General features: G+C 35.0%; 1 protein-coding gene across 8 annotated transcripts in view; it reads right to left on the bottom strand.

The window, feature by feature from the left end:
- TRDMT1 (tRNA aspartic acid methyltransferase 1) overlaps window positions 1-20,517 on the bottom strand; it is a 74,603-nt gene that overhangs the window by 27,020 nt on the left and 27,066 nt on the right. For 7 of the 8 annotated variants that reach the window (XR_005200468.1, XM_037739005.1, XM_037739007.1 and 4 more), the window contains one exon: window positions 6,194-6,303. Coding sequence is in view for 6 of the 8 variants with exons in the window: in XM_037739005.1 (XP_037594933.1) it covers window positions 6,194-6,303 (110 nt within the window). In the remaining 2 variants the exon portion in view is untranslated. Of the gene's footprint in view, window positions 1-3,474; window positions 3,528-6,193; window positions 6,304-20,517 lie in introns of those variants that run through there. The other variant, XM_017529780.2, reaches the window with a different exon arrangement.

The raw sequence follows: 20,517 nt of genomic DNA, 5'->3' as shown, positions 1-20,517 counted from the left end.
AAAAAAAAAAAAAGAAAAATGTATTTGAATTAAAGAAAGTAGTCATGGAAATGCGCAGGTTATCTTTAATGACTAAATATTTTAAAGCCAATGGAAACTTACGTTTTACATTATATGGCTATACAAGTTAAGGAAAATACTTCTGCTTTCAGACAATATTAGATCAAGTCAGTGTGCTAACACTGTTCATCCCATGTTGATTGACAGGTATATTTGTCCACCTGCCTGCCTTATTTCTTCTTTTCTCAGAAAGTATTCTGGCTATTCTTAGGCTTAATTTTCATTTGAACTTTAGGAAGAACTTGGCAGATTTGACAAAAACAACTTTTTGAAGTTATAGTGAAAGAGAACTAATATTTTTACAATATTCAGCCATCCTATCCAAGATCACATTGTAATTGGTCTTGCATGCTTTCATCATTTTTTAAGTCTCTTTTAACTCCCATGTGAGTTATACAGATTTCTTTTTAAGTGTATTTCTAGGTATTTATAACTTTCATCTTCTTACCAAAAATAGGAACTTTCTCCTGCTATGTTTTCTAGTAGGTTTTTGTTTGTATATAATATGCTATTGGTTAGCATATTTTTGTAGTCAGCCTCCTTATTAAAGCACTAATTGTTCCTCATCTACTATTTTTGCTTAACACATTTGTGTTTTCCAGGCATATTCAATCACTTTTTTAAATATTTAGTTCTATTTATATGATATTTCTCTGTGTATACACATTAGCTAACAGATCCACAAGAATATTAAGTAACAGTGCTAATGGGTGACATCCTTGTCTTTTTATTATTTTAATGAGAATACTTTTAAAGTTTTACCATTTGGCATGTTACTGGGTTTAGACATATCTATCTGTATGTGTGTGTGTGTGCTTAAACACAGATATAAACATACACACACACACAGTCTCCCATATAACCCCATATCAATGTACCTCCAAAAGTCAGTAACATATACAAAGCTAGTAAGTGACATATATAGATATTGGGGTAATATTCATTTTTTCTAATTTTGCTGAGAGATTAAAAATAGTCAGAAAAAGACACTGAACTTTGCCAAATGTTTTCTGGCATATAGCTCTTTGCTCTTCTGATTATTAACATGTTGAATTTATTAACAGAATTCCTAATACTAAACTACTTTTGCATTCCTGAAACAAAATCCATTTTGATCAAACTGTATTATTCTTCAAATGTGCTTCAGAGCTAGTGTTCATATTTTACTTAGAATTACTGAGTTCATAGTCATAAGACAATGGTTTTCTTACTTTGCAGCATATATTAGGTATTTAACAGAAACTTGAGTGGGTATTTCCTATCATTTATTGCCCTGTGAACTCTGATGTTATTTTATGCACGTGTACTCAAGACAATTAGGCCTTTCTTGAGAATTGTGCCAACTATCATCATAAAACAATTTTCTATGACTTAAACGCTTTTTGCCTTGAAATCCATCTTATCTAATATCAATTTTCACACCCCTGTTATTCTTTATTAGCATTTGCCTGGTATTTCTTTGTCCATTTTGGGGGCACAATATGTTGTTCATTAAACAGTGTTCATAAATGAATTCAGAAACATTTCACAGTATCTATTATATGCCGGGCATTGTGCTAGGTCTGGAAATATAACAAGGAACAAACCAGATGAGGTTTCTGCTCACATGAAGTGTATATATAGTTATATACTAGTGACCAGAAATTTCCCATTGCTACCTAGACAACTTGCTGATTTTAATTTTATTACTAGTTATCTTGATAAACTGTGGAGTCCTGCTTTTGATTAGAAACCTGTGTGTGATTTTTCACACATAACCACAGGCAGTTACAAAGGCTTTCCACAGGAGACCTCAATGGGGCTCCCCTCCCCAAACAGACTCGGTATACAGCTGGTGCACCACAGTCTGAGGGGAGCTGCAGTCAAAGTCTCAGGCGCTGAGGCCAGCGGTCATACTTTTGGAATATTTGCATTTCTGTTCCAGAGCCTTCATTCCAAGGTCTCCTTATCTGAGACCTTGAGCGGAGCTTCTCTGCCAAGGCCTCCTTGTGGGGAGGCGTAGGAAACCCTGAAGACACTGACAATGCTGGAAGAGTATGCCACTCTGACTCAGTCCCCAGCACTTTTCCACTCCTAGCCCTCCCTGCCTGCCCTCCCCTTAAGGCCAGGGATTCCCTCCACAGCGAGAGGGCCCTGACACCTACACTAATCCATGGGTAAATGGAACCAGGCAAGTGGCATTGCCTCTGCTCTTAGATTCTTGCCAGTAACACCACAGTAAGTGAGTAAAGGCTAACTTTTGTTTTTGGCTTGTTGCCTTAACAAGACTTTGTTAACATTGAATCTCTGAGGGCTGAGCTCTCTTTCCCACCTCTGCTGATCCCCTGAAAATAACACTGATTAATGTCCTTAAAAAAATTGATAGTTGGGCCGGGCGCGGTGGCTCAAGCCTGTAATCCCAGCACTTTGGGAGGCCGAGGCGGGTGGATCACGAGGTCAAGAGATCGAGACCATCCTGGTCAACATGGTGAAACCCCGTCTCTACTAAAAATACAAAAAATTAGCTGGGCATGGTGGCGCGTGCCTGTAATCCCAGCTGCTCAGGAGGCTGAGGCAGGAGAATTGCCTGAACCCAGGAGGCTGAGGTTGCGGTGAGCCGAGATCGCGCCATTGCACTCCAGCCTGGGTAACAAGAGCGAAACTCCGTCTCAAAAAAAAAAAAAAATTGATAGTTTCATTTATCTCCAAAGACATATTTTGTGTGTGTCTCACTTCCTCTTCCCACTCCAATTACATTATTATTTCTACACTGCAAAGCTTTACAACATTTTCACCTATTTTCTAACTACAGTTTTTCTCCTAACACGGCAGCTTTGTTCCTGGGTTTTCTACTTTGATTCATCTCTTACTTAGCTAGATTAAGTGATGGAGTCATCCGTTCCAGAAAGACTCATGGATGTTACATTGCGTCTTTCATTTTAGGAAAATTTTTATCTATTTTTGTTAACAGTTTTTGTTCCACTGGAATCATTCTCTTCTTCAGAAGCATTAATGATATTTATCATGGATCACTCTGTCTTCAGCAACTATTATTTACTCTACAATATGTAACTGGAGAAAGAGAGAAAGAGATTATTTTAAAGCAGTGATGGTCAAAACCCCCAAATATGATGAAAATTATAAATAAGAAAAGCACCACAAGGTCCAAGCAGTACAAATAAAGAAAAGCATAAAAAGCACATAGAAATAAAACTTTTGAAAACATGTGATAAAGATAAAATCTTAAATGTAGATAGCAAAAGACATGATATATTAAGAGGAATGAAAATAGAAATTATCACAGACTTTAAGTCAGAAATTAAGCAATCTAGATAACACTGGAAAACATTAAAAGAAAACAAACAGATTTTTTAAAAATATCTTTCAAAATGAATGTAATCAAAGATTCAGTAGGCCAGGCACAGTGGCTCATACCTGTAATCCCAGCACTTTGAGAAGCTGAGGTGGGAGAATCAGTTAAGCCCAAGAGTTTGAGACCAGCTTGGGCAACATAGTGAGACCCTGTCTCTCCAAAAAAGAAAAAAAAATCAGTAAAAATTATATTTCACAATGATGACAACATAAAATACTTTTTAAATCAAAAGCACCAAGGTAATTTTCCCTTTCCACATATACATGACAAGAGACACTAAAGGTTTTTCAAGAAGAAAAATTATATGACATGCAAACTTTGATCAAAAAACAAGAATAAAAAGTGCTGAAAACTGTAGATATAGAGATAAATATAAAAGACTTTTTGTGCTTTTTAAAAGTTCTTTAATAGATATTTGACTACTTAATCTAAAAATAGTAACAATGTATGTTGGTGTACATAACATTTGCAGTAGTAAGATGCAAGACAAAATAACAAAATAGACCAGTAGGGGAAATTGGAGGTATACTGTTAAAACTTAAACATAAAGTGGTATAATGCTATTTGAAGGTGGGCTTCCACAAGTAATAGATGCATACTGTAAACCCTAGAGAATCTAATAAGAAAATAAAACAAAGATAGATATAGATATGCAGATATTTAAAAAGACATTTCAGTTTACACTGAATAAATATTATGACTAATTGTCTTAAAGAAAATATTAGTGAACCATACATACATGATTTTTAAAATAAAGGCATCAAAGAAATTGATTAGGAAAAGGATGCTTTTCAGTAAATGGCTCTGGGACAACTTTATGTCTCCTTGTAAGAAAAGAAATAAATCTTGACCCATATCTCACAATCTACACAAAAAGTAACCTTAAATGTTCAAAGACCTAAATGTAAAAACTAAAACTATAAAATTTCAGAAAACAGGAGAAAAACTGAGTAAGCAGAGATTCCTTAGGACACAAAAAAATTGTCATCTACAAGGAAAAAAAAAGATAACATCTGTATTTTGACAGACATATTTAAGGAAAGAAAAAGATAAGCTAGGGAATTGGAGAAGAGATTTGTTATGCATATTTCTGACAACTGAAATCCAGAAAAGATAAGCCACTCTTACAATTAAATAATAGTAATACAAACACCCAAATAACAAAAATTGGGGAAGAAATGTATTGACAGAGAAGATATATAAATGGCCAATAAGCACATTAAAAGATACTAAATCTCATTAGTCATCAGGCAAAAGCAAATAAAAAACCACAATACCACTACATGCTCACTAAAATGGCTAAAATTTAAAAGAACAGCAATATCAAGTGTTGGCAAGGATGTGAAATTTGTCAGTTAAACATTAATAGTGAGAATGTAAAATGGTAAAAACAATTCAAAAAAACAGAAAATCTGGTATTTTCTCGTAAGTTTAATAAATTTAGGTATTATCCACAAGAAATGAACAAAGGAATACAGTAATGTTCACTGCAACTTTACTTGTAATAGTAAAAAACTAGAAATGACTTAAATGTCTATAACAATGTGATTATCTATACACATATTGTAGTATATGATATTCTACTGTACGAAATATTACTCAACAATAAAAAAGAGCAAACTACTGATATACAACAAAACATGATGAATTCCAAAAACATCAACATTAAACAAGAGCAGTACCACTCAAAAGAATTACACTCTATGATTTTGTGATATACTAGAAAGAGAAAATTTAATATATAATGAAAAGAATGTAGATCCATTGTGACCTGGGTTGGGATTGGAGACTGACAGAAATGGGGCACTAAGAACAATTTAGCATGACAGAAATGTTCTACTCTTGATTGTGAGGGCGGTAGTTACACAGTTGATGACTGAGTCAAAAACTGCCCACTTAAAATTACATACAATAAATGACATGTTTATTGCATGTAAATTATGACTTCATAAGAAATTTGTTTGTAAAATTTTTCATGGCAAATTAGAAGAAAAACACAATTTCATTTTTTTTTTTTTTTTTTTGGATGGAGTCTCACTCTGTCACCCAGGGTAGAGTGCAGTGGCATGATCTTGGCTCACTGCAACCTCTGCCTCCCAGGTTCAAGCAATTCTCCTGCCTCAGCCTCCCTAGTAGTTAGAATTACAGGTATGTGTCACCACACCCAGCTAATTTTTTTGTATTTTTAGTAGAGATGGGGTTTTACCATATTAGCCAGGCTGGTCTTGAACTCCTGGCCTTGTAATCCACCTGCCTGGGCGTTCCAAAGTGCTGGGATTACAGGCATGCACCACCGCACCTGGCCTATTTCACATTATTTTTAAAATAACTCAACATACATTAGTGTTTCAATACTTGTGCTGAAGTCATCACATGAGAAAAAGGTTAACCTTGACAGGTTTGCTAAAATATGACGCATTCAGTAATAGCAATGATTTTCTCCCTTGTTCATACTGCATGCTATATATAGAATACAAGTATTTAATAAAAGTAAGTACTTTTTTGAAGTTTAACACCACAGAACGAAGCATTTAGAAGTCAAACTTATCCTTGCACTCTAATTATTTCTGAGATACCAAAATATTGATCTCCCTCTCTAAAGCTGGATTTTTTTTTAAAGGAGGATATCTTTTGAAAGGACATAAAATGTTCATTCCCTTTTCCTGAACTCTTAAATTTATATGTGACTTATCTTCCAATTAAGCCACCAGAAACCAGTATTTGTCAGTGTTTTTCAATTTCCCTTGCTACATACTTATTAAAACAATAACAATTACTCACCTCAATTGTCTTGGCAAGTAACTGTGTGTATGGAAAATTATACCTGTATACTTCGTTAGCAACAGTGTTGACATCAATGGCAGCCACCACTTGTGCAGGTATACAGCTTTCTGTAATGATAAATGGAATACCTTGAAAAGTCAAGTCCTTAAAAAGTTCATTATAGAAAGAAATCAAAAAAGCAGAATTTAGTGATACATTTCCTTACTTCCTCACTTATTAGCCTGATCTCAGACTGCCAGTGAAAGGTCAGGCCTCGGGAAGCCAGGCATGAAGTGAAATATTTGAACATGGACTTCTGGTTCATCTCTCTAAACAGCATTCCAATGCTAAAGATAAGATTTAAATATTTTAGTGCTTACCTCTTGTATTTGCTTTCCTCCCTCATGAAGATACACCCATATAAGTCAAATAGAAAGTTTTCATAAGTTAAAACAAACCAAAAATTGAAAAGTGAAGTATTCTAAAAGCCATGTGATTTGGAACTTTACATAAATAAATAATCATTTGTTCTGCACCCTCTCACATTAACACAAAGCTGCTTCACAGTACCTTTGAAAATGCTTTAAGGTAAGCTTTTTTAAATACTAGCTTTATTGAGATATAATTCACATTTGACAAAACTCACCCAATTAAAGCTTAGATAAGTTTTTAAATGAGATGAACAATTAATTGGCATCCAAATGTAAATAGTTCATAGACCAGCATTTTAAATGTTGACAGACCAGGAGAGAATATAAGAAGAATAAGGAAATAATTACAAAGGAATGCCTTCACTGTCATCTTGTCTTGCTGCTGAAGAAAAGCATTTGCAAAATGTTTTCAGATTCAGAGAAATCCAGCATATTCTTTAATGTTAGTCAAAACTGGAACTCTACAATTGTAGCTGTAGGTATATTTCACAATGACCACCCTCTTTCCTCAAACACGTAAAAAAGCAGTTATATGTATGCCCTGACTCAAGTCAGGAGAAAGTGTTAAGTTTTAAAAATAAAAGTATTTGAGACTTAAGAAAATTATCAGTGAAAACATTACAATATTATATAGTAGCTCCAAGTAGCCATTTCTTTAATACCATTTGCTGATTAATAGTTAGCTTCTTAGCTTAGTCCAAATATCAAAAGAAGGAAAAAAAAATGGTGTGAGGAGCTAGGACTCATGCAGCAGGCACCCGGAAATAAAAGCAGACCACAGGATATAGGGCAAGGAGAAAGGCTCACACAGACTCAGAAAACAATCATAACCTTCCACTGAGGCCTGGAAGAAATGAGGCCAGGGAGATAACAAAGGCACAAATGTCTCCCAATTATTTATACCAAGTGCCTGCGAGGCTCTAGACACTCAGCTAGGACCAGTTATCCCCCAGGTATCTTGCTGAAAAGTTAGATCCCCTGTGTGCTGCAAGCTTGTTAGTCTACTTAGGAATGCCATAGGTAGCTGCCGCTTCTGCTTGTAAGTGCAGTAACTAGTTACCGGCCTTAGTATAAAATAAATTTAAGGTTATAAATTATGTCTGTCAAAGTCACTGAATCTTGAAACATAAATTAAGAAGGCTTCTAAACAAAAGAAAATATTAGTGTATAAGGACCAATTTGTAAAACCACAAAACTATCAGAATTCAACTCAAGAATTAAGCTACTACTAATCATTGTAAGAGAGCTGAGAATTAAATACTTCATTGTACTATTTTACTGTTTTGTTAAATAAGATATGTTGTAATCAGCAAGATGTAGCTTGCTTGTATTTCTACTATACATGAAGCAAACTGGGATAACCTGAGGTTGGTTAATAGGAGTTTTATCTTTTCTTCAGCCTGAGTGAAAATCTACAGTGATGTGCTGACTCTGTACTATAATCAATAATTAATTTTACGTCCTTGTGTTATATGCATGGAAGTCACAAAAAATGACAAAATCAACTGACAAATGAGTATTTAATGTGGTAATCCAAAACCTGATGAACTGAAAGTTCTTTCTCAGGAAAGAATAGATTTTTAAAGCCAATAAGTAAATGCACTGTTCGCGAGGATTGATGAACAAATTTTAGACTGTTATAAAATTAGGAGTGACTTACTGCACAACTTAAAAAGTTATTTCCATTAAGAGAGATGGATGTTACTGACACTAATTCAACTTGCCTTTTCAAAAATAGAATGGGGGCTGGTTATTGTTTCTAAGGAAAAGGTTAAACTTACACATAAGCTTTTGTTATTTTTGTTGTTGTTGTTGTTTTTTGAGACCAAGTCCTGCTCTATCACCAGGCTGGAGTGCAGTGGTGCAATCTCGGCTCACCGCAATCTCCACTACCTGGGTTCAGGCGATTCTCCTGTCTCAGCCTCCCACATAGCTGGGACTACAGATGCAGACCACCACACCAGGCTAATTTTTTGAATTTTAGTAGAAACAAGGTTTCACCACGTTGGTCAGGATAGTGTCGATCTCCTGACCTTGTGATCCGCCTGCCTCAGCCTCCCAAAGTGCTGGGATTGCAGGCAATAGCCACCACACCAAGACCAATTTATAGGTAAGTTTTAAAAAGCAAACCTGTCAATTCTGTCAAAATCTTCACTTGAACTCCAAACACAAGTTGTCTTGATATTTCTTAGTACACAGTTTATAATCTCCAAAATTCTTTTTTTTTTTTTTTTTTGAGACAGAGTCTTGTTCTGTCGCAGGCGCCAGGCTGGAGTGCAGTGTGCAATCTCGGCTCACTGCAATCTCCGCCTCCTGGGTTCAAGCAATTCTCCTGCCTCAGCCTCCCGAGTAGCTGGGACTACAGGTGCATGCCACCCTGCCAGGCAATTTTTTTGTATTTTTAGTAGAGACGGGGTTTCACCATGTTGGCCAGGATGGTCTTGATCTCTTGACCTCGTGATCCGCCCGCCTCGGCCTCCCAAAGTGCTGGGATTACAGGCGTGAACCACTGCGCTTGGCCCAAAATTCTTTACCTTTAAGTTACATACGTAGATTTTGAAAATGTGTAACTAAAAATGTCAAAGTGAATATAATTCTATAGAATTTTGCCTATGTGAGCTCCATCCCTTGAGTGATCCATAAGCACTGATTTTCAAAAACGAGAGAGAATTTGGGAAAGGGATTCATCAGTATCTTTTGGTTGAAATAGAGGAACAGGATGTGTTTTCAGTACTTTGACATATTACTTTGCCTAGATTTTATTCATGGTATTTCAGTTACTCTTTAGGGTTTCATATTTATTAAAAGGAAGCCTGATGTTTTTTTCTAAAAAAGTGAGATATCCTACTTAGAGAAACACAATTTTTGAGATAGCATCTCACTCTGTTGCCCAGGATGGAGTGCGGCGGCTCACTTGCAACCTTTGCCTCCTAGGTTCAAGCAATTCAATTCTGCTGCCTCAGTCTCCTGAGTAACTGAAACTACAGGCACTTGCCACCACATACAGCTAATTTCTGTATTTTTAGTAGAGAAAGGGTTTCACCACGTTGGCCAGGCTGGTCTTGAACTCCTGACCTCAAGTGATCTGCCTACCTTGGCCTCCTAAAGTGCTGGGATTACAGGCGTGAGCCACCACGCTTGGCTGAGAAACACAATGCAAATTATTTTAAAAGACTGTTAGATTGGCTCTGTAAGGAATGCATAAGAACATCACACCTTCATTTATATGAGGACTAAATTTAAAAGGTAGATTTAGTTATTTCAAGAGAGTCTTCTAGGTGAGATGTAAGAGATGTCACTGAAAAATATATACATAATTATTGCTCTCAATATGCTCCATATCAAAGTAGACAACACACACACACACACACACACACACACACACACACACACACACACATTTGAAGAGCAATACCTTGCTTTCTTTTTCTGATGATTCTTTCTGGAAAAGCTGTAGGGAAGAACTTTTTGCTGGTAGTAGTGAAAAGGTTTACAAGTTGACACTCTTCTTGACTTTCCTAACCAAATAAATCAAAAAATTTAACTGTTCTTGTATAGTTATTAATGTGGGGGAAAAAAATCAATATTTACAAAACATAAATGCAAATGTAAAAAATGTAAATGTAAAGATGTTATGTTGGATAATATAATGCAGTTTGGAGTTTTGAGGAGGACTTTGAGAAAGAAAATTAAGGCATAACCAGTCCACTTTGAAATAAGGAAAGAAGTTTTTAAAAATTCTGTTCCTTTATTATTATTTATTTTCTAATCTATATCTCATATAGATGAGCAACTACTGAATTACTCATTATAACCACACCTGAGACATTTAATCAGGTATGGTAACACTGACATCTAGTTGTAAAATGAAAGATGAGCTGAATACATCCAGTGTCCTTTCATTCAAAGTGATAGCTTAGGAATAAAAGTACAAAATAACATACAGGCCTATAAGGATCTGAACTTAAAATTGCTGACAAATGTTTTATCACTATTAGTAAAGTATATTGCTGGGCTCTTTTTAAACGTTCTTGCATTTTACTGGGCATGGTGGCTCATATCTGTAATCCCACTACTTTGGGAGGCTGAAGCGGGTGGATGACTTGAGGTCAGGAGTTCAAGACCAGCCTGGCCAATGTGGTGAAATCCCATCTATACTAAAAACACAAAAATCAGCCGGGTGTGGTGGCTGGCGCCTGTAATCCCAGCTACTCGGGAGGCTGAGGCAGAAGAATCACTTGAACCATGACGCAGCAGTTGCAGTGAGCCAAGATCACACCACTTCACTCCCGCCTGGGCAAATGAGTGAAATTCCGTTCCAAAAAAAATTTCTCTTTCCATGTTCAGTGCAGAGAAAACCTGATTTGTGGGAATCATCATGAAGTGACACTGCATTAATGCTTAATCTTTTCCTTCTACATATAATTGTCTATTAGGAGAGAAACTAATACCATTTCCCAGACAAAGCTGGACCTTAGGGGAAATACTGCTGTGCTTTTTTTCATGATAATCAATCTTCAATTCCCTTGTCCCTCCTTCCCATTTCAAACTACCTAGCAATATGCTAAACTCAACACTAAGCAAACTAATACTTACGAAACAGTATGAAAGGTGGATAGCAAACATCATCTTTTTCCTATTACAGAACTCAAGGAACTTCACAATTTCTCCTTGGTGAGTGCTCAGTCTCTTTGAAATAAATTTTACATCAAATTAAATTTTACTAATAAAATTTTATTAAGTTTTACTAATGACTCAAAAATATGATTTCTAGTTATACCATTTCTGCAAAAATTATGTGCATATCCCAACATTTGTTTCTTCCTCCTCTTCAACAACCAAACAACAAATTTATTCACTGTGGCAATGTACCCTACTAAAAGGATATCTGCCACCCCCTCTACAGCTAGATGCAGTCATGGACTAAGTTCAGACTCATGAGTGTTCTAAAAAGGAAGAGAGTGGTAGTTCCGTATGCTTTCTGGCCTTTCCACTGGAGGTTTGGAAAGCAGATGTAATGACTGGAGATCCGTTTGCCATGATGGACCATAAGGATGATCCATGTGCTCTCATCACACTCTGCAGCTCACTCTACTGTCGCATTTTTCCCAGGACAGTGGCCCTCTCACTAAACTAGTCAATCAACTCAGTGCAAACACCCTATCTCATTCATCTGGGTACCTCAGCACCCAGGCATTGCAGTTATTGCCACAGAATAGCCCGTCAATAAATGTCTATTGACTGAATACAGAGAAAAGAATAAGTGAATTATAATTCCTAAAATCAATTCCTGATTATTATTGATTACCCTCTTTGTTGTCCTGTTTCTGAGAACACTGCTAGCTTAAAAAGTATGTAATAAGCCTGAACTTATATGACTATCTCAATGCTCATTTTTGAGTAATTGTTTGACATTTAGGTCAAATTTTTTATCTCGGAAACACCTACAATGAAGTTCCCAGGATAACCTATGAAATTCTATTTAACTTAACAAATATCTTAACTATAATCCCAACAGTGCTATTGTCAGGCAGTAAGTAAATATCTGTGAGATTACCTATCATGTACTGAGCACTCTACTGAGGATACAAAATGAGTGAACATTTGTTTTCTCTTTTGCCAGCATCCGGCCCCTCTTTTTCTGGCAATAGTCCCAGATTTTCTTTGGGGGAATCTTACCTCACTCGTGCTCTGTTGAAATGGTTCAGATGGCCTCAAATCCCCCTCCCCTCGCTTCTAGAAGCCTGGGGTCAAGTGCCTGAGTGGTTTCAGACTAGCCAGAGTGGTTTCAGGATGGGCATGCAACTCAAAACAAGCCAGTTAGGCACAATCAGGGAGACCCCTGGCTTTTTCTTGTGTAACTATTAATAGCAAGAGTTGCTTGATCTTTCTTACCAGGTTTAACCTTGGAAAGATATAAGGTGGGAGGCTACTACAGCCATTTTGATTCAATAAGGGGAGAACATATATAAAAATGCATCTAACCTAGAATAAGCAAAGCTGAGATATATGGAGAAAAAACTTGTTTCTGGTGACATGATTTGAGCCCCTGCTTCAAGCTCTACCCCTAACTGGCCCTACATTTGGACTTGGTCAATTAAAGGAGTCAATATTTACAACTTTAAGGAAACCAGTCTGAGTTAAGTTCCTGTCACTTGCTAATAACAGTTCTAAGTGGCATTCAAGTGAACACACACTAATATGCCATTTGTTCCTATGAGGAAAAGCAGTTCAAATTCCAAACTGGCAAACAGAGCAATGTGAATGCAAAAGTCCCCTAAATAAGTAACTAGTTAACCATGCATCTACAAAATAGAAGTACTCTTCTTGATAATGCACTACACAACTGTCCTAAATTGAAGAAAGAAGGTCAAGAGACTTCAATTTGGGGAGTGAAGACTCCCTTGTTGTAATACCCAATTACCTATTTCTATATGTGGATACTAAATACAATATCGAGAAAGAGCCACTTATAAGCTATAGCTCCCATGTCTTTTAAGGAGCACAGAATATTTTCAGTTGCCCAGCAACATCAATTCTTATAAAGTTCAAGTCCTAAAACAGTTAAAATGGAAATTTCATTATAAGCAATTCAAAAATACCAAGTTTTAAATGATCAATATACATATAAAAGATGCTGAGCCTCACCAACAATGACAGAAATTCACATTAATCAGTTTTACCTACCAGATTGGCAAAGATTGAATAAATGAACACTGTCTAATGCCAGCAAAGATTTAAGAAAATCTGCACTCCCTCATATCGTTTGTAGTATCAATTGATAATAATTCTTCTAAGTATTAGACCTAGTTATACTACACCTGGAAATGTTTGCTAAGAAAAAACGTAGACAAGTATGTAAAGATACAAGTCTAAGACTACATACATGTATGAAAATAGGTATGTTAAAAAAGATAACATCCATATTTACTGTCACGAAGCAATATCCATATTATTTACTACATACAGCAATCACAGAATACCTTGTTGAGTAAAAATCCAAGTTTTGTAACGTGTATGTGTATATGTGTAAGACAGAAAAAAATAGCAAATATCAACAGAGGCTTCCTGGTGGTGAGATTTGGAGGTAATTCTTACTTTTTCCTTTAAACTCTTTTGGAAACTTTGATTTTATTTTTTAATTTATTTTTATTTTTTTTACAATGAGAATGTACTTTTTTTAGACAGAGCCTTGCTGTGTTGGCCAGGCTGGAGTTCAGTGGCACAATATCGGATCACTGCAACCTCTGTCTCCTGAGTTGAAGAGATTCTTCTGCCTCAGTCTCCCGAGTAGCTAAGACCACAGGCACGTGCCACCACACCCCACTAATTTTTGTATTTTGAGTAGAGATGGAGTTTCACCACATTGGCCAGGATGGTTTCAAACTCCTGGCCTTGTGATCCACCTGCCTTGGCCTCCTAAAATGCTGGGATTACAACGTGAGTCACTGTGCCAGGCGAGAATGTACTATTTTTAAAATTGGCAAAAAACAAAGAAACAAAACAATGATTTTTATCTTGGAACAAAAGAATTCAATACTGCTCTTGGTTTTAACCCTGAAAAACAACAAAAGGAAACTAAGTAACAAGGATAGACAAGAAAGGTTTGGCTCTATTCTCAAAGCATGCCAATTGCGCTGTGACCCGTTACAGGCAGATACACACCAGTAAACAATTATAACTCATTATAATTACAACAATTATAACTCAGTGCCTTATTTTATCCACCAACTCAACAACAATCAAAGGACAAAAATAAAAATTAAACTACTTGATTGAAGACTTTTAAATATCAGCAAGTAGCTAGCATATGACCAAAAAATGTAGTGTTGAAAGTAACCTATTTACAAACTTATAGAAGTCAAAGGACATGTAAACTACTTAAAAAGTGAAGAAATGGTACAAACACATGTGATCCAGTCAGTTACAGGTGTGAACAACAAACACTTTGATTTTGTTTTACATAAATTTGTTTTCAGTGAATGACCACTCATGAATGGTTTCTCACTATAAAATATTTACAGTGCTCTTTACTGATGCTTTCTCATAATTTATAAGGTGATCTTTCTGATATATTTATGGGGAAATCAATGAAAAAATGAGAAGTAATATAAACATTAGTACTTTATATCCAGCTAACTGTGAATGTTTAAAAGACTTGTAAAAATAATATTTTATAACATACACCATAATGTATATAATAATTAACTCATAAAGATCCCTAAAATTAGCCTAAGAAAATCCTGTCTGAATTTGTCTTGCCATTCTGAGCATTCTTTGCTTTATAGTTAACCCTCCTTGAAAGCTTATACCTTTCATCATCACTGACACAATAAAATTTCAAATCCTATCCTGCAAAACACTAGCAGTATAATTTCTGCTACAGACACCTCTAAAAGAAGAGTTAAGTTTTACAATTTTGCACGAGGCTAGAAAGTATAAGTTTGTCATAAGACCTATGCACTTCAACTGCCTCAGTCATTCCTCCATTCCAAGCCTCCTCCTAAGTATATCATTCTCTACAAATCTTCTTCCAATAAGTCACATTGTATTCAACATTAGGCATTATTATTTTATTTTTTTCAAGGCTGTTTAGGGACACCCTTATGGAATTTTTTATTTTGTGTGTATGTGTGTGTTTGTATTCATACATTCTGATGAGATTTAGAATATGGATATCTATCTGTCTGTGTATCTCTTTCTCTCGCTCTTTCTCTGCTAGAATTCTGCATTTAAATCCTGGCTTGGCTATTTCCAGTTGTCTGATTTAGGTAAGTTTCTTTGTGTCTTTAAGCCTCGGTATCTTCACCTATTAAGAGGATAATAAAGTACATAAGCCATAGGGCGTTCTGAGGATTAAATGAGTTAATAACTATAATACACTTGATTAGTATCTGGCATATAATAAATGTTTGCCATTATTGTTATCAAAAGTGCAAAGACTTTTTAAAAATGAGAATATCAAATGCTAGAAAGGAGCAGGTGTGATTTAAAAATCATCATTGCAGATGTGAGCATCAATTAACAATCAATATTTCAACGAATATTTGGTGGTATGCATTTAAAACCCTAAAGATTACTTTGTATTTATTAGCTTTACATTTGAGCACATTTCTTAAGGTGTGATAGGCAAAATAATAATCCCCAAAGACTTCCACATCCTAATCCCCAAAACTTGTAAAAATGTTACAAGTTTACCATACATGGGAAACAGGACTTTGTAGATGTAAGATAAGAATCTTGACACGAGATTATCCTGAATTACGCAGGTGGAACCAGTATAATCACAAGGACTGAGGAAGGTTAAAATCAGGGAAGGAGATTTGGAGAGGGAAGCAGAGGTCAGAGGGAAAGCTCTGAGATGCTACACTTTTGCCTTCAAAGATAGAAAAAGGAATAATGAGCCATGTAGCATGTGCAGCCTCTAGAAGCTAGAAAAGCCAAGCAAATGAATTCTCCCCTAGGACTTCCAGAAGGAATGCAGTCCTGTCAGTACCTTGATTTTAAGACTTCTGACATCCAGAATTATAAAATAATAAATCTGTGTTGCTTTAAGTCACTAAGTTTATGGTTATAGCAGCAATAGGACACTCATACATAAGATAAAAATTAGAGATATAAAGAAAATATATATAAGTGATGCTATTTTATTTATAATAGTGCAAAATTATGAATGATCTAAATGTCCCAGAATTGATGATTAATTTGAACAAGTATGGTACTTCCATAAAGTGGAGTACAACCATTAAAAACCAAGTTTATAGATTCTACATTTAATGGCAAGGAAAAATATTCAAGATATTCAAGGTAAAAAAAGAAAGCTATAATTTATTTTAATATTCATGATCACATTAGAATAAAGATTTAAAATATATAATCTAAGTCTTCACCAATGTTTATCTCTGCATTAGCATCACTGGTGATTTTTTCAAAAATTTTCTTCTCTATTTGTGTAGCATTGGTATTCCCCAGTAGAGCATAATCTCTGGAAAAAAGTAAAAAGACTGTCTCGTTCAATGCTGCATCCTCACCATACCACATGGTAAGCAACAAAGAAAAAACACTCCACAGTTACATACTGAATGAATAAATGAATATTTTCAGTGTGTTCCAATTTTTTAACAAATGTATTACTAATGTTGCTAAAAATAAAAAACAAGAAACACACATTATAATAATTTTTAAATATTCAACTTCACTAGTAATCAAAAATTATAACAATTTCACCTAGTAAATTATATAGATTAAAATATTATATTGACATATTTATGGCCACAGAGGCATTACTGAATATAAACTAGTATGTCCTTCTAAAAAAATAATTTGACAATATCATCAACTACCTTTAAAATGTTCATGTACTATAACTTATTCATTAATTCAACAAATATTTGTTGAGTATCCACCATATAGGGAGGCAGAGCAGTGAATACAATTTTGGGTACTGAGAACAGTCCACTGTACATCTTTCTGACCTTTTTCTATGTCTGAACATAAATACATTACACACATACCCACTGCCCATGCCCAAATATACAAGTAGAATAAATATCAATCCCCTATTGTCCCCACGAAAATAGCCAAAATTAGATTCTGGCCATTTTCATAATGTAAATGTTTAACGAGGTAGCCAAAATAGTTAAATGACTTCATATTGTATAATTTATAATTTAAACATATTTTATTTTTTATATTCAGTTTATTTTTAAATTAAAATTAAGTTCTACATTAGTAAAACAAACTGTTTTTTGAACTTTTTCAAAACTGGCACGAAGAATTACAGCTCTTATGTGCTTTTTTTTTGTTTTTTTGAGATGGAGTTTTGCTTTTGTCACCCAGGCTGGTGGCTATGGTGCAATCTTGGCTCATTGCAACCTCCGCCTCCTGGGTCCAAGCAATTCTCCTGCCTCAGCCTCCTGAGTAGCTGGGACTACAGGCACGCGCCACCATGCCCAACTGATTTTTGTATTTTTAGCAGAGACCGGGTTTCACCATGTTGACCAGGATGGTCTTAATCTCTTGACCTCGTGATCTGCCCGCCTCGGCCTCCCAAAGTGCTGGGATTATAGGCATGAGCCACCGCGCCCGGCCAGCTCTTATGTGTTAACATAAGAATGGAAAAGGGTATTTATCCCATTTAATAGGTCTGACTCACTTGTATTCAATAAATATTTGCTTGAAGAATTCACCTGAAGTAATCTTTGGGACCTGTTATGAATTTATGAAGATATAATTATAGGTAATAACTAAAAAAAATAGAGAAAGCATTTCTTATCCCCTTACTACTAAACTGGACAATGCTTATGAAAACCTTTTATCAACCCTGTCAAATGCTTCTTCATTCCCTGCAAAATATTCTCAGCAAGTATTTTCTGTGAGTTTATAACCAGGTTCATTTACGAATTCAAGACATATTTATTGAGCGTGACTGACGCTGGCTCTGGCTCCAGGCAGAGATGATAAAACAATGAATCCCTGCTCCCACAGAGTTTCACACAAGGAGAAGACTCCAACATATTTTAAATAACACATCTTGGCATGTTCATTTAGAAATATTGTCTATATTTTCTACTCAAAGTTCACGAAACAATTTTATTCTACTTTCTCATGTGCATCTTTGAAAGCAGGGTCATTATCATCAACAGAGTCACTTTTTAAATCATTTAATGGTGTTCAAGGACACATCAACTTCCCCTCAGTGAAAGTTACTTGAGATCTAGTCCTTTTTGAGTTCATGTATAATGATGTCACTGGAAATTTTATGCTCCCCACAAATGCCCAGTAGCTATTTTTTATTTCCACAAAGTAACCACCTATCATATTGCTTTGTAAAGTAATTTTCAAAGGCTTGTTTACAATAATATCCAACACTTGTAATTGAGCTCGTCCCCCTAAAAATTACTTCTAGATCTTTAAGTTCATTTGTATGATTTTTGGCCAATTCCACTGAGTGACCTCAATAAGCACCTAGAACTGGTATTAAGTTTCTTCAGGCTAATGTAGTTTATCCAAGCAGTACTTTATTGATTTGCTGTTTTTGAAAAGTTTAGTAATTGAGTAACATGAAGAGATTTCCTTTCTGAAGACTAAATTATAAGGCATTACTCTCTTTTTGAAGTGTAATTTTTTGGGTAACATGATTATCTCATATAGAAGAATTTATGCCTAACATTACTTTAAGAGTACATGTATAAATGTTTGGATTTTGTTTTTGTTCCTAGTTAAAATAATGGGATCAGAAGCCTTTTGAATTTACAATCATGGAGGAAATGCAAAAGATGATGTCTTCATAGCGACAAACCCTTGGATTTTCAATATAGTGCCTTTACCATATATTGATCTACAAAGCCACAAAACAATGCATAAAAATGGTAGATTCACATCTTTTCCTTCAAACCATGGTACCAACATTCTGACAGTTCAAAATCAATGAAAAGAAGCCTCACTGGATGGAGAACAAACTAGAGATTATGTCACAATCAACAAAGAACATAATTTAATTTGAATATTCAAATAATATAGTTTTAACAATTGACTCAGCAAACAATAATCACAAAAATAAATTGAGGACACAAGAATAACATCTCTTCTGAAGAACCAGAGAAATTATTCTGGTACTTTATTACCATCTAAACCTTAGCAATCTATTAAAGTTTAACATAGTTTAAAAATTCTAGTGAACTTAAAATCATATGCTAACATGATTTAAATTAAACTAGAATTTTTAAACTACAAATCCTTTGAATTATAGGTTCTTTTGGACAAAAATTCAACTCTAATGAAGACATATGCCAAAAGCTATGGGGTCCCGTGTGTGCTAAGACTCTGGCATGTGTTTCTTAAGTCTCATTCATTGAGTACTAGATGACAATTAACTTCATTATTGAGTCTGAACAAAAATCACTAATGGATGCCCAAGAACTTTTTAATATTAATGTTCAGCTCTCTAATAGAGCTGTTTTACTTTAGACAAAAGGGTTTTGCAAGGTTTGTGGTGATTTAAAGTCTCAGAATAAAAATAATTAGTGGGTATAAGAAATCATTGGTCCAAGAGAAGTAATGGTCATTTTTAAAATTCCAACTATACTTTACCTTGTCCCTAAAAATGAGATATAATTTTATGCTTTTAGATAACATGAGAGCTGGTTGGCACTATTCTTGAATACCACTTTTTGCCAATATTGCTGATAATGTTCCATGGGAAAGCAAAAAGCAACAGAGATTCTAAAAAAGTTCTGGACACCAAACTGTACATGCAACCTTGACCTCATTTATCCATTAAATAATCATCCTATAATTATGCGTAGATTTGCTCTCATACATCAACTTCTTTTCAACTTTGAACAACAAAAAGTTCATATTTCTAAAGGAGGAAAAAAAAAAACCCTTAAACTTAATTTTTTGACCCTAGTTCACTGTTAGCATATAATTTAAATTTTGCAGTTGAGTACAGACCAATTTATTCCCAAACGATCTGACTATTTTGACAATATTTAAAATATTTTCAATAAAAAGAAAAAGAACAAAAAAGTTTTACCAAAAATATCTGTTATCTATTAAAATCCGACACACAGCCATGCCTACAAAAACTCTTCATGACTCAGACTTAATACTTAAGTTTAAACTTTTTACAGCAGAATGATATCTACTTCAAGCTATATACATATTTCACAGCAAGCATGACTGTAGTTCATTTTCTCATTTGTTCATTCACTCATTCAACAAATATATCTAAGGAATATTCCAGACAAAGTCTACCCTATCATGGAGCCTACATTCTCAAGGAGAGAGACAGATAATAAATGAACAAGTTTAAATTATGCCTAACAATAAAAAGTACTATGGAGAAAATTAAAAAACAAGGCAAAATGTCATGGGAGAAGGGAGTGGTTCTATGTTCATGTACGCTGG

Source organism: Cebus imitator, unplaced genomic scaffold, assembly GCF_001604975.1.
Source record: "Cebus imitator isolate Cc_AM_T3 unplaced genomic scaffold, Cebus_imitator-1.0 Scaffold61, whole genome shotgun sequence".
NCBI lineage: Eukaryota > Metazoa > Chordata > Mammalia > Primates > Cebidae > Cebus > Cebus imitator.
Note: the sequence above shows the minus strand (reverse complement) of the source record. Positions and strands in the feature narration are given on the sequence as shown.